Source organism: Monodelphis domestica, chromosome 1, assembly GCF_027887165.1.
Source record: "Monodelphis domestica isolate mMonDom1 chromosome 1, mMonDom1.pri, whole genome shotgun sequence".
NCBI classification, from domain to species: domain Eukaryota; kingdom Metazoa; phylum Chordata; class Mammalia; order Didelphimorphia; family Didelphidae; genus Monodelphis; species Monodelphis domestica.
The window spans coordinates 583,589,393-583,602,821 of record NC_077227.1 but is presented as its reverse complement, the minus strand read 5'-3'; the positions used below and the strand labels follow the sequence as shown (position 1 = coordinate 583,602,821).

The 13,429-nt window shown below is 34.8% G+C and overlaps 1 protein-coding gene across 6 annotated transcripts in view; it reads right to left on the bottom strand.

Annotated features, from left to right (window-relative positions):
- Positions 1-13,429, bottom strand: part of LOC100032987 (disintegrin and metalloproteinase domain-containing protein 18) — a 192,919-nt gene that overhangs the window by 683 nt on the left and 178,807 nt on the right. For all 6 annotated transcript variants that reach the window (XM_007476372.3, XM_007476376.3, XM_007476373.3 and 3 more), the window contains 2 exons: positions 4,361-4,514; positions 2,220-2,258 (listed from right to left, as the gene is read on the bottom strand). In XM_007476372.3, the coding sequence (XP_007476434.2) occupies positions 2,220-2,258; positions 4,361-4,514 (193 nt within the window). The remainder of the gene's footprint in view (positions 1-2,219; positions 2,259-4,360; positions 4,515-13,429) is intronic.

Below are 13,429 nucleotides of genomic sequence, written 5' to 3'. Positions count from 1 at the left end.
TCAAGTCATGGCTCTACCTTATGACAGTGATCAGAACTTATGATTGATGTTGGAGGGAGAAGGGGAGAAGAGGAGCATTATTCCTGGGAAAAGGCAACTCCTTGTCTTTTAGCAGTCAGAGTACTTTCTTTGGACTGAAATGATTACTCTAAATATAATTGTTAAGTACCTTCCTGAGTACTGAGGAATCACAGTGTGAAAAGTACTGATGAACTACAATAGACATACATTTCAAGTTCTAATTGTATTCACTAACTTATTTAATTGAAAACTAAGCACTTATTTGTTGTCTATAGTGCCTCGTGTTTTCTGGACACTCTAATATGAAAAGTGAACTGCAAATTATAAAATTCTGGACTATAAAAGGTAGTTTTTATCAGCAATTTAGTACAAAAATATCCAGTCTTCCCATCCCCAACTTAATAAAGACACATTAAACTTAGAGAATATTTAGTGCTAATTACTGTTACTCCTAGATTCCCAAATAATTTCTAGAAGTAATTCATAGTAAGTTCAGATCAACGTACCCTCCAACAGTTCCTTGGGTACTCTTTGGGGTGGGTCAGAATTTTTTTGTTACAATAGTACACTGAAATTGACAATTGTTGGGAAAATTGGACTATAATGGGATTATGAATAATCCTAATTTAAAAAATTAACTAACCAATAAAAGCATTGGAGATGACCTCTTAAAGTACCCTCTGCTGAAGTTTCTCCTGTTACTTCCAGACACTAATATCTTCCCCTCCAAGTTTAACTCGAATTTATTTCGCAAATACTTATAGTCTGCATGTATCCTCTATGTTTAGCACAGTGCCTAGGATATTTAATGAATGATTGTTGATTGTTGATTTTCACAAATTTGTGAGATTGGTAGTGCATTATTATACCCCAAACCCAAAATATCCAAATAGATCTAAGACCTCATAAATAGGGCTGTTTCCCTTCCAGTGATGCAGACTACAAACCAGCCATAACTGCACATCCAATCTATTCAACTTTTGTTCATGTCATCCCATAAGCTTACCATGGGGTGAGGAAGAGTAGAAGTCCACTTAATATGCTGGGCATCTTCTTTTCTTTCTCTTAGAATCATAAAAATATTTTTTAAAGTGACCCTGACCTCTTAAAGACTAGGTTAGTGGGATGGACAGCAAGATGGCTCAGTGGATAGGAGCACCAGACTCAGGTCAGGAAGATTTGAATCCAAATTTGGCCTCAGGCCTTACTACATGGGTAGCCTTGAGCAAGTTGCTTATCTTCTCTTTGACTAAGTTTCCTCATGTGTAAAACGGAGACCCAGGGTTGTTATAAGAATCAAATGAGATAATAATTGTGCCTTACACAAAGAAGGTGCTATATAAATTGTTATATCATTACCAACAGGCTTGATGATAGCCATCGCAACCAATGAAACAAAGAATAATGCAACTCATTCCCAATTTAAGGGTGAATCTTTAATGATTAAATTACTTTCCATTGGCCACACAGCTAAAGATAAGGAACCTTGAATCCAAGCCTTTTGACTCCATTTATAGAATCATTTCCAGTACAAGTTACCTACAGACAAGGGATAGAGATGGATACTAGGCCTGCGATTTCATTGGTATAGAGAACTTCTGGATACGGGAATTTCTTCTTATGATTCCAGTTGACGCCTCAGCAACTTGTAGTCTGGAGAGTTGCTTAAGACACTGAGATGTTAAGGGACTTGCCCACTGTCATGTCGTATATGTCAGAGGTAAGACTTGAATCCAAGCCTTCTTGGTTCCAAGGTCAGCTTTTATTCACTATATCATTTTGCCTCTCTGACAAGGTTATTAAATATTAGAACAAATTACTTATAATGACTAAAGAATTTCCTTCTCTGTATTTTATAATAGTATATATTTATATTCATAAATACATTTATATTCATAAAATACATGACCACATAATGTCTCTCACAGTCTTATGAGAGAAATGAGCATTGCTCTATCAGTTCTCAGAATATTTAAAAATATAAACGAATAAAATAGTAGGAGGCAAGATTCAATAAGGGGGAAATGGGAAATCTGATGATTGCTGATACATTTTTAAGGATGTATTGAGCTCTCTCAAGTAATTTGTTGCTCCAAGAATTAATTAATAAAAATCTTAGCCTTTATCAGTCAATTTTAAGTCTTTCTAAATCAAGATAAAAAAAATCAATCTGATCCAGCAGAAAACATGAAACTCACCTTGTACTATATGATGCGCTGCTCTCTCCTGATAAAGACCTATATTTGGAGGGGAAAAAAGACATTTTAAAATTAAGAAAATTTAGAATCCTGAGGAATTAAGTGGTTGTTTGAAGCAAAATCTCTGAAAGAATAACTCTTAATTAAGTATAATATAAGCAATAACAAATACTTGGCACACCTACTTGATCAGTCTATATTCTTCCAGCCATTTTTCCTTATAGCTGGCCTCATAAAGCATTTTTCATGGTGAATTTGTTTAAAAGTTTGTTTTTTCTTTTGAAAAGCATGGATACCATTAGGCGATGATCCATCTACTAAGAGGGGTACTGTTGAGATAGTTTACCATGACTGTCTCGGGTTGGTGAAACAAATTTGCCAGCAGCCAAGTCTTGAGGCAGGACTTTAAAAAAAGTAATATATTCCCTCTCTCCTAATCCTAGCTCCAGTATTTCTCCCTCATATTTATATCTGAATTGAATATTTTTTACACCCAAAGCAATGATTCACACTGAAATAGAAATAGAGTCCAAATCTGCCAAGTCCTGGTGTGTCATTCTATTTGTTTGTTTATGGCCTAGCCCAAGGATTTCATTGGTGTGAGAATCACCCACCATAGCCAACTGACCTGTAATTTATAGTTTGAGAGTGTTGTGCAGGACACTCACTGGTTTAGTGACTGACCCATTATAACACAGCTAGTATGTGTCAAAGGCAGGATTTGACTCCAGGTTTTCCTGACTCCAAGAGCAGAATCATTATGTACTGCTAATTATCTATTACCACTGCCAACATAGTTTATATATACAAAAGGCATTATAAAAACATCATCAATATTGGAAATGACAAAACTTTCCTCAATTCCCTCTTTTACTATGATAGTGTCGAGCCTAGTATTCCTGTGGTTTACCTGACCTTTTAATATACCTATCATTTGCATGTCTCTCCCCCTCCCAGCTCTCTTACCCTGATAGATAACAGCTGACCCAGAGAAAACTTTTCAGCAGTTGATGATCTTTTCACAGTGACTTGAAAGGCAATAAAAGGATTTAAGACTAGAATTCTTTCACTTAGGTTGAACTATGGGAGAAGTTGCTGATCAAAATGCACATTGCTTAGATAGCCTTATAGATCATTTTCTCAACTAGATCAGTGTCCTTGGTGTAGATTGCCATTATTGAGGTAGGCATGGATTTTTGAGGGACAGTTATAGAAGCCAGATTGACTTTTCTTTCTATCAAGGCACTACAAAACCAATGTTCTTTTCCAAGTCCTATTTTTTCCCCCTTCGCCTAAAATCCTTACAATGAGTACATTTAGTCTCTTTTACACTTGTCACAGTAGATGATAATTTTGGAAACTGATTTTGGTCTGAAGGCAGAAATATCTGCTGAATTGGAAAACCTAGCTGGCCTTCAGGCTACTTCTAAAGTAAGAATTATTTTATAGCCTTATCTCTCTCTCTGCCAAGATTCTTAATCTTTCCTTGATTTTTTCCATGTTTATTTATTCCCAGTCATCATTACCAGGGAAGAGTTGTTTTTAATGTCTTCTGTTATGAGTCTGAAATACATGGGAAGTTCAATATATGTCACAAAATATTCTCTCCATTGGAGGCAGGGGGAGGCCAAAATTCTTCTGAGAGCAAGAGGAAAGCTAATGGGCTACCATAACTCTCTAGAAAGGTTATTTTTAAAAAAATGTTTATATCTACATTATATTTTCCCAATTAGGATACAAGATTCCAGGGGGCAAAAACATAGTCTATTTTAGTTATATAATATTTTATAACTATTCTCTTTATATTCATACACTAATTTACTCAGAAATTCCATCAATGACTTAATTTTATTTTATTTTAAAACCCTTACATTCTGCTTTAGAATCTATACTGAGTATCAGTTCTAATGCAGAAGAGTGATAAAGGTTAAGCAATTAGGGTTAAGTGACTTGCCCAGACAGCTAGGAATTAGCTGAGCCTAGATTTGAACATAGGACATCCTGTCTTCAAGACTGGCTCCCTATCCAGCTATCTAACCCACAACTGCTAATGCCTTTAAATTTGGGATGCTCCAAGCATAAACTTGAATATTTTCCCCCTTAATTTTATATAAGAAATAAAGTGGACAAAATTAATTTACCCTTCACTTTGAGTTTCTTCTCTACATAATTCTTTCATTTTATCCCAATTTAAAATAACAATGACAATAATGATGAGAAAGGGTAGAGAAATGTAGAAGCCAAGTATAAGCCAGTTCTTTTTAGAAGCAATATAACTTCGAGTCTTGAGTACATCTAGAAAAAAGAAAAGAAACATCAATTATCTCATATGAATTATAAATGGTGAAATTAACCATTGGGGGATAAATTGTACAAATTTATTCATGGAAACAAAACTACCCAGGATTAACAAAAGAACAGAGAAGTCTATTGATGCTTTATAAAGTCATTCTGGCTAAAAGGATTATACCAAGCAGAATATATTTCTAGGACATAATCTTTCCTATTATTTAGGAAGCTGTGGTTCCTCAGTAGAAACAGCTCCTTTATAATGACTTTTTTTTTGTGCAAACAACTAAGATTTTTATATAAAGAAGAAAATAAAGTATATAGCCTACAATATACAATATAATCAAATGAATTAGTTAATGTTTAAGTGAATTATGAAAAGTGTGTCCTATCAGAGAAACAGGTGGTTTCTAAAGATGGGCAGATGGATAAAAGCAGGGATAAGCAAATAGCAAAATAATTTCTCCTTTAGAAATTTCATATTTTACTTGGTAGCATCCCATCTAACCTGACCAAACTCCACTTGCATAAGCAAAATACAGTCCATTTGAGGGAGTTTCTTGGCATCTCAAAACATTTCTGTCAAATCCTAAAACTGGTTTTTGTATTCTTTTTGCCCAGATGACCCATACATGCATTCCAGATCAATCCACATGGGAGCATAGTTAAGTCAAATGGCCTCAGGTCAGCTCTACAAATTCTTGGCTTAGAACAACACTTGTTGGTGTTGTGGGAGTGTAGGGAATTAACTCAACCTCCCTAGTTCCACTAATGGTCTGACCCATAACATATATGTCATTTTATAATGCTACACCCAAAGAAAGGCTGAAGAAAAATTGAAAACTAAATAATCTTATACAAAAGAATGAGTTGGTAAAAGAACAAATGATAGAATCAATCAATGATTTCATTAAAGAAAATTATAATAGAGAACATATCAAAAAATTTGAGATACAGCAAAACTAGTACTTAAGGGCAAATTTATATCTCTTAACTGCTTACATTAATAAAATAGAGAATGATCATAGCAATGAATTGGGAATGCAACTAAAAAAGACTAGAAAAAGAACATATTTTAAATCCCCAGTTAAAGAAATTAAGGGAGAGATTTTAAAAAGGGATACAAATTGAAGAGAAATTAGAGATTCCAAGATGAAAATGCACAGAAATATCATTGCTAAGTTGTGTAACTCCCAGGTTAAGAAGAAAATACTACAAGCCACAAGAAAGAATGACGGGCATAGGATACATTATTTTGAAGAGCAAAAGAGCCAGGTTTACAATTAAGGATAACATACCCAGCAAAGTTGAGCATAATTATAAAAAGAAAAAATTTTAATATCATGGAGCCACAGTCAGGAATACACAGGACCTTGGAGCTTCTTTAGAAGGTGTAGAATATGACATTCCATTAGTCAAAGTATCTAAAACTACAACCAAGATACAACTCCCCAGTGAAACTAAGTATAATACTCCCTAGGGGAAAATAGATATTTAATGAAATAGAGGACTTCCAAGCATTTCTGAAGAAAAGACCAGAGCTGAAAAGAATATTCAACAATCAAGTTCTATACTCAAAAGAAACATATAAAGGTAAACATAGAAAGAATAAACTCAAGGGACTCAAAAAGATTCAACTAAGTACATTACTAAATAGGAAAGAGATAACTAATGTTACAATTAAAATTCTCTCAAGACCATGTCTTAACTTCATAATAATTTATTAAATAGCAAAAAGTAGGACTGGCAAAATGGGTATGTGAGAGAGTGAAGTCACCCAGCCAGCCTGAGTTTCTAGCATGAGCCACCTAAGATTGTAGTTCCAGAAAAAAGGGCCAACTTCCTGTCCCCTCCACAAATTTTTCTCTTTGTGATGTACCCTTCCTAAACCTCTTTGATGGACAACTCAGACCTCAATCAGGATAAAGAAGCAGGATTTTCAGACACCAGAAGTAACGACACAGCATTTGAAATGCTTGTATAGTACATGTGTTTCCCAGTATAATGGATAAGCTGACTATCATTACCTAAGGGAATCCTTGTTTACAGATTGAGACAAAGAACTTGTTTCAAAGCTGCCAGGTTTTATCAAATACAGGGAAATGCAGTTCAAGCTTCAATCCTAAGATCAAACCGGGCTTTAAAATTTAAAAATAAAAACTATTTTAGGGGCCAAGAAAGGGTATGGATTAACTTTCCACACTAGAACATTTATCTATGAGAAAAGAAAATACTTAAGGAACTCATGAGAATCAATGGATTTGAACTGGTCCCATAAATACATGAAGGTGATCATTAAGATATCTATGATACTTGAGATACGTACTTAGGATACTTTATCACTATCAGGGCAGTGAACAAAAGCATAGGGTGCAGGTAAGATGAATATTATGGGATGATCTAAAAAAAATTAAGGGATAAGAGGAACATAGTGAGAAAAGAGAAAAGAAGAGAAAGATGGGAATTAATTATCTCATGATGAAACTCCAAAGTGGAAGATTCAAAGACCCTCTGCTAGAAAGTCCCCATCCACATTTCCCCAGAGAGCAAAGCTGTGGTACCTAGAATATTCTCAGAGAGTGTGTCTCCTACCACAAATATTTTGTCCTCCAAGTGTTCTGAGACAAAATCTGATTCAGCAGAGATCTGGCCTGTAGTATTTGGAATGTTCTCACAGAATGTGTCTCCCAGTGACAAAGATATTGTCCTGGAAGGGTTGGGAAACTAGATGTCTCTCAGCAGACAGTGACCCAGCAGCACCTGGAATGTCCTCAGAACCTGTGCCCCCAGCCAAGAACATCCCGTCCCCCAAGTCAACACCTGGAGGACGAGATATCTGAGGCTACAGACACACACTCTGAGAACACCCTGGGCACCACCAGACCACTGCTTGCCGAAGCACATCCAGCCCCACTACACAATGGAGGCTGTAGCCCCTCAGATGACCTTCCCCCAACCAAAAGAAAAAAAGGAACTATTGGAGATTTGCCCCAGGCTACCTCAGGCCCTGATTTAGTCTCCACCTCTTTTCCTATTCTGTGGTCCTTTGCCTCCTTCTATTTTTGTCCATTACTCCATATTGCTAAGTAGTAGCAAAGTTAATAAGCCAGGGAAGAAAGAGAACCCAGTATTATTATTGATAAGCTCCTATCCACTGCCCATGTGGCCTTCACAGGTGGATCCTTTAGTAGAAAAATAGGAGTACCCTCATAGGGTCACAACAAAATTATTTTTCAGTCATGTTAGCTTTCGCTTTATTTCCCTCAGAACCTCTTCATCTCTATACCATACCTTAAATGCATAGAGACAGCTTTGATTACTTCTCATATGGATGACTCTTTATTCCAGCAAATTAAGACTTTGCAAGATATGGTTTGAAAACCATCCCACTATTTAAATACCTGGATTATGGAAGTTTTATGACAGATGCATTCATGGCTAGAGTCTGACACAAACCAGAAATGACTTCAGAATAATCTGATTAGACTTGTGTTTTATGTTTGTCTTGTAACTATGAATCTATGTTATATGTTGTCTGGGTGCACTTGGGGGCTAAATTTTGTGAAAAATAAGCCTCAGAAAAAAGAGGTCCTTCTGTATCTTTGGTTCTCTCTTTCACCTCTTTTGGAAGGGTGGAGGAGACAACCAAAGACTGTTTAGAAAATTCAGAAAACAGCATTATAACATTTTTTAATTTTCTAAACCTTAATTAAGTAAAAAAGAAATCTTACTCTTTTCTCCTATTAAAGCAAGAGTCAAATAAACAAATCTGTCAAACATTTTACCCTTCTGTTCCTTGCTGACCACAGGGAAAGGAAAGTAGAAATGAAAAAGATGGAAAAGGGATAATTTGATCCCACGATTGGATAATACTTATAACTTAAGATTGATATATATGTAGTATGAAATTTTGGAAAATAATCTAGAAAAAACTGTCTAACAGCTTTCAGCCACTACCTGAAAACAAAATCTCAGATCTGCTTAGGAAGTTCTGTCATCAGTCAAGTGTGAATTTGTTCCAGCCTAATTTGTCTTTGTAGATGCTGGCTACTTTAAGGGATATTCTATAAAGTGTATAAATGGATAAGAATGTAGTACCAACTTCTAGAAGAAGATATAATATTTAAAAGATTCATGTTAATTTAAACATTTTAAGAGAAAGATGATTGGAATTAAAGTTAAAATGGAACCTGTACTACAGATTGGAAATATTAGAATTGCTGGATTTTTAACAAAATTGTTTTATATTGATTGTTACCAAACTGTAACATCCTGAGACTCGCAATTTAAAAAATCTTAAACCTTAAAGCTCTGTAATCACTCAAGAGCAAAAAAGTTTATTAAACCAACTAAGCATTTTCCTCCCCTCTCAGTATAGAAACCAATGGGAGTCAGAGCCGTCATTAATCAAGGTGCCAAAATTATTAACCCTTTTTCTAACGCAATAAAAACAAGAGGAAATGCATGAATTGGGAAAAAATTGCCAAATAGTAAGCATGTTCAGTGAGTGCTAAAACTCGGAAAGAACTGGAAAAATATTAGAAAGTTAGTAATCATTATCTAGAAAAGCAAAAACCTTTACATATTTTCCATTAACAGTAACTTTTGATTTATATGAATAGTCACTAGCTCTGCAGAACAAAAAGCTTATTCAAGTTAAACAATAAAATTGGATTACATTTCCAAATTAAGTCCTTTTCACATCACCAATCCCAATCCCTGTGAGTAGATAGAGATTGGACCATGAGAGAATCATCTACGCCACCCTTTTCTCAACAGGAAGTAGTCTGAAAGAGCCAAAATCATCACCCGAATCCATGGCACACTCATGGCCCTCTCTCTAAAAATTCCAGCTAGACTATCCATTTTAGTTTAACCATTAGAACACACATTTAAAAAACAAAAAAAAAGGTGGAATGCCACACTATATTAATATCAACACTATAGTTGAAAGGAACAAGAAACATCATCCTACCCAAACCCATCAATCTTTTACAGAATCATAACATGGGGGTCAAAGTTTCTGCTTTTATTTACACAGGAAATGAATAAGCTTGGACTTATACTGAACCAGAGCAACAGAGTATGGAGAACACAAATGATCACCCTGAGGACCTGAGCCACAGAACTCATGACTTGGGGACAAGCCAAAAGAACAGTTCCTGTTAATAAATGGTTGCCTCACCCTTCATGTTATTCCCAGCCCAACTATTCCAGGGGGCCATATCCAACATATTATTGTTCAGCTACTTTGAGAAATGCAACCTATAATTATATAAAGGCTTATGTTTTATAGAAGATTGTTCTCCTGAAACAACCCCCATTTGTCATACAGCTAACCCTTGGTACTCAGACAAATTTTTACCCATTCCACAGTCTCACCTTACCCTTATTTCGCTGGAAGATGGTGCACCAGAATCAACCCACACTTAACTCACACCTCAAAAGACTTTACATCAAATATTTCGGATTTGATTAGGAAGGAAAAGATACCAGCATAATACCCCATAACAGAAACAGAAGAATGAAATGATTTAGTAGCATGGGCACTTCGAAATTGGGTAATTAAAATTTGAACCCTAGAACTACAATTCCCAGCATCCCATGTTCCTTCTCATGTTATGTGCTACTGTAGAGAGGATATAAATTTTGCATAGCTCCCCCATCCCCTTCTTTCTTCCCTGTAATCATGTTTGGTGGAGGTGGTATGAGGTGAGCAGGCAGGAGAAGTTACTCAACTCACATGGTCTTATTTTTGTTAGATAACTAGGTTTTTATACTTCTATTTCCTTTTTATGCCTTCTACTTCAAGTGATTATTAATAAACTTTACAAAAATTAGTACTTGAGAGTATTAGACATTTATTTAAATCTTATAAAATTAAACAAATTTGATTTATAATAAGGGAGAAGTTAATATTTGCTTGGCATATGGAACAAAGAGCTGAACATTTCAACAAAGAATTGAACATTTAAAAAAAGTGGACATTTCTACAAAACAAATCAGGTTATGAGAAGTAATTCTGAGCTGTGATAGATGATATTTGTCATATAAGGCAAAAGGACTTTTAAAATCTCAATTGAAGCTATAGCAAGCCAACAAACAACTATAGCTCAGAGAAAAAAAGGCCTCATTTTGAAATGGCAATCTCAGTCTAAATCTGAGATAGGACCCTCGATTTAAGGCTATGATCCCTGAATAAAAGTTATGAACAACCTCCATTCCTAAGCTGAATGCCACGGAGACACACAAATCTCTTTTTCTCCACCAGCCTTTTCTCTATGACAAAATCACTGTGATCAGTTCAAACAGCATAACCTTGATAAAACTGAGACTTCTAAGTTCTATTCCCATACAATGATTAGGTAATTCCACCTCAATCTCCTTTACTGTACTCTCATCCATGTCTTACCTCTAAGCATTCTTTTCTTTTCTCTCTTTACTATATTGATCTGACTAGTTCTAATGGGCTCATTTCTCATCTCTATGTGGATGAATCTAGACTACAAATAGAGTCCCATCTCTTTCCTTGCCTCAAGTTCCACATCAGTGGATGTTTACTGTAAATCTTCAGCTAAATATCCTGTTTTTGTTGTTACCTTCATGACTGCATTTGAGGTTTTCCTTGCAAAGATACTGGAATAATTTTACATTTTCTTTTCTAGCTCATTTTATAGATGAGGAAACTGATGCAGAGTGAAGTATCTTGCCCAATGTCACACACAGCTAGTAACCATCTTAGGTAATTTTAAACTCAGGAAGATAATTCCATCCTGACTCTAGGCCTAGAACTCTATCCATTGTGCCACCTAGCTGAAATTTAAGATTTCCAAAATTCCATCCCTCCTCCGATTTTTTTTCTTTCTATTCACCCAGCCACAACTCCAATTCTAGCCCTGAACTAATAAAGTCACATTCTAATCAGTTTCACTGCCAGTCTCTCCCTCTCTAATCCATATTCCAAACAACTAAAAATTAACATTCCTAAGTCATAGGTCTGATTATATCACACTCTCACTCATGAATCTTCAGTAGCTCCAACATAAAATAAAAATTTGGGGGTTAATTCTTAAAGCTCTAAACAACTTGACTCCAATTTATTTTTATACCTTTATCTCATCACATATTTTATGTTCTAACTGAACTAACCTATTTTATGTTCACCAAACTCAGCTTTCCTCTTCCTAATTCTAAATTTTCAAACAAATAATATCCTATGAATAGTATAGTATTATTATAATTATTATTATAATATAGTATTCTTTACTTCTGCTTTTAGAGTTCCTATTATCTTTCAAGGATCAGTTACTACATAAAGTCTAATAACCCCCATATCTCACAGCCATTTATTTGTGCTCCACTCCTCCTGAAATTACTTACTGTTTGCATTGGAAAGGATTTTTAAAAATTTATTGGAAAATATGGCTTGGGGTCAAGAACCAATACCTCTATATCATCAATACTTTTAAGAAAACAATAAAGAGCTGTTGGATAATTTGAGGACAACTCTTAAGGAGGGTACCTTGGTGCTCCCCTCACAATGATGGCAGCAGAGATATGGAGTGTTACCTATTCTGAAAGGAATGGCTTAAAGTTTTGATCTATGATACCCCTATGCATAAAGTAGTGTGCTTTCAGCTTTGTGTCAAGGCATTCAGGAAATGGGGAGTGTTTTTTCCCTCTACTTTTAAATTAGCTCCACATAAAGTATAGACTCAAATAATTTGTGTCTAGATTCTGGATGCCTATTTCCATTTTGAGTGTTTTTTAAAAGTTAAATGTCATTGTCCTGGTAGGTTATACAAGTAGTTAAAAATTAAGTGATTTAACCCGGTTTTATTAATGCACATTTATGAAAGGTCTTTTAAAAATGTTTAGCCCTTATTAACTAGACTAACTATTCTGTGATACAGTTTGGAACTATTCCCAAAAAGCTATTATAAAAAGCTTGGCCTTTACATTAAATTAAGCCAGATTATTCCAAAAGCATTTAAGTATTAAAATGTAAGAACAGAAAAATTTTGAAAAGAAGTGTTGAGATTTCTATGGCATACTATATTTCTATAACATAGTTCAGCATATATATGGCACAGTAGAAAGAACAGTGAATATGGAGTGCCCTTGGGTATTCAAGCATCTGCCAACCTGAAGATCAGAGTGCTCTAGTCAGAAAACCAACCTCAATAAGAAACTTAAAGGTTCCAAATAGCTAAATGCATAATGCAAACATTTTCTGAGCTTCAAAAATTATATATACACTAAGGCAATAGTGCTGGGAAATTGCAATACCTTTATACCAGTTTTGGATAAGTCTAACAGAAAAATAAATAAACAAAAGTAGAAATCCGGAACTGAACACAGTTCTGGAGAAACTAGAGTTAAATGACTTATGGCATCTTCTAAATGTGAAAGTAAAGGAATATGCATACTTCTCTCCATCACATGGAACTTTAACAAAAACCATGTACAATGGTAAGGAGATACATCAAACAAGTGTAAAGAAGAAGAAATAGTCAATATATCCTTTATAGATTTTAATGCAATTATAAATTAGTTCAGCGATCACAAAAAAGTTATAGAGAGACACAAATGGAAACTTAACATTAACCTCTTGAATATTAGAACAGTCAAAGAACAAATCATAGAAATAATAACTATATAAAAGAAAATGATAATGATGAAAAAACACACCAATATTTATGGGAAGCAATGAGAGCAGTCCAGAGGGGGCAAACCATATCCTTACCATCATGCATTATTATTATTTTATATTATTATTACATATACTTCAGTATAATCCTATTATGGAATAGGGACCTTTAATAAAAAAGAGATTTTTCAAGGATTTCTAACGAAAATGCCAGAGGTAAAAAGAATCCCTAAGATGCAAATAGGAAAGTCAAGAGAAACCTAAAAAGGTA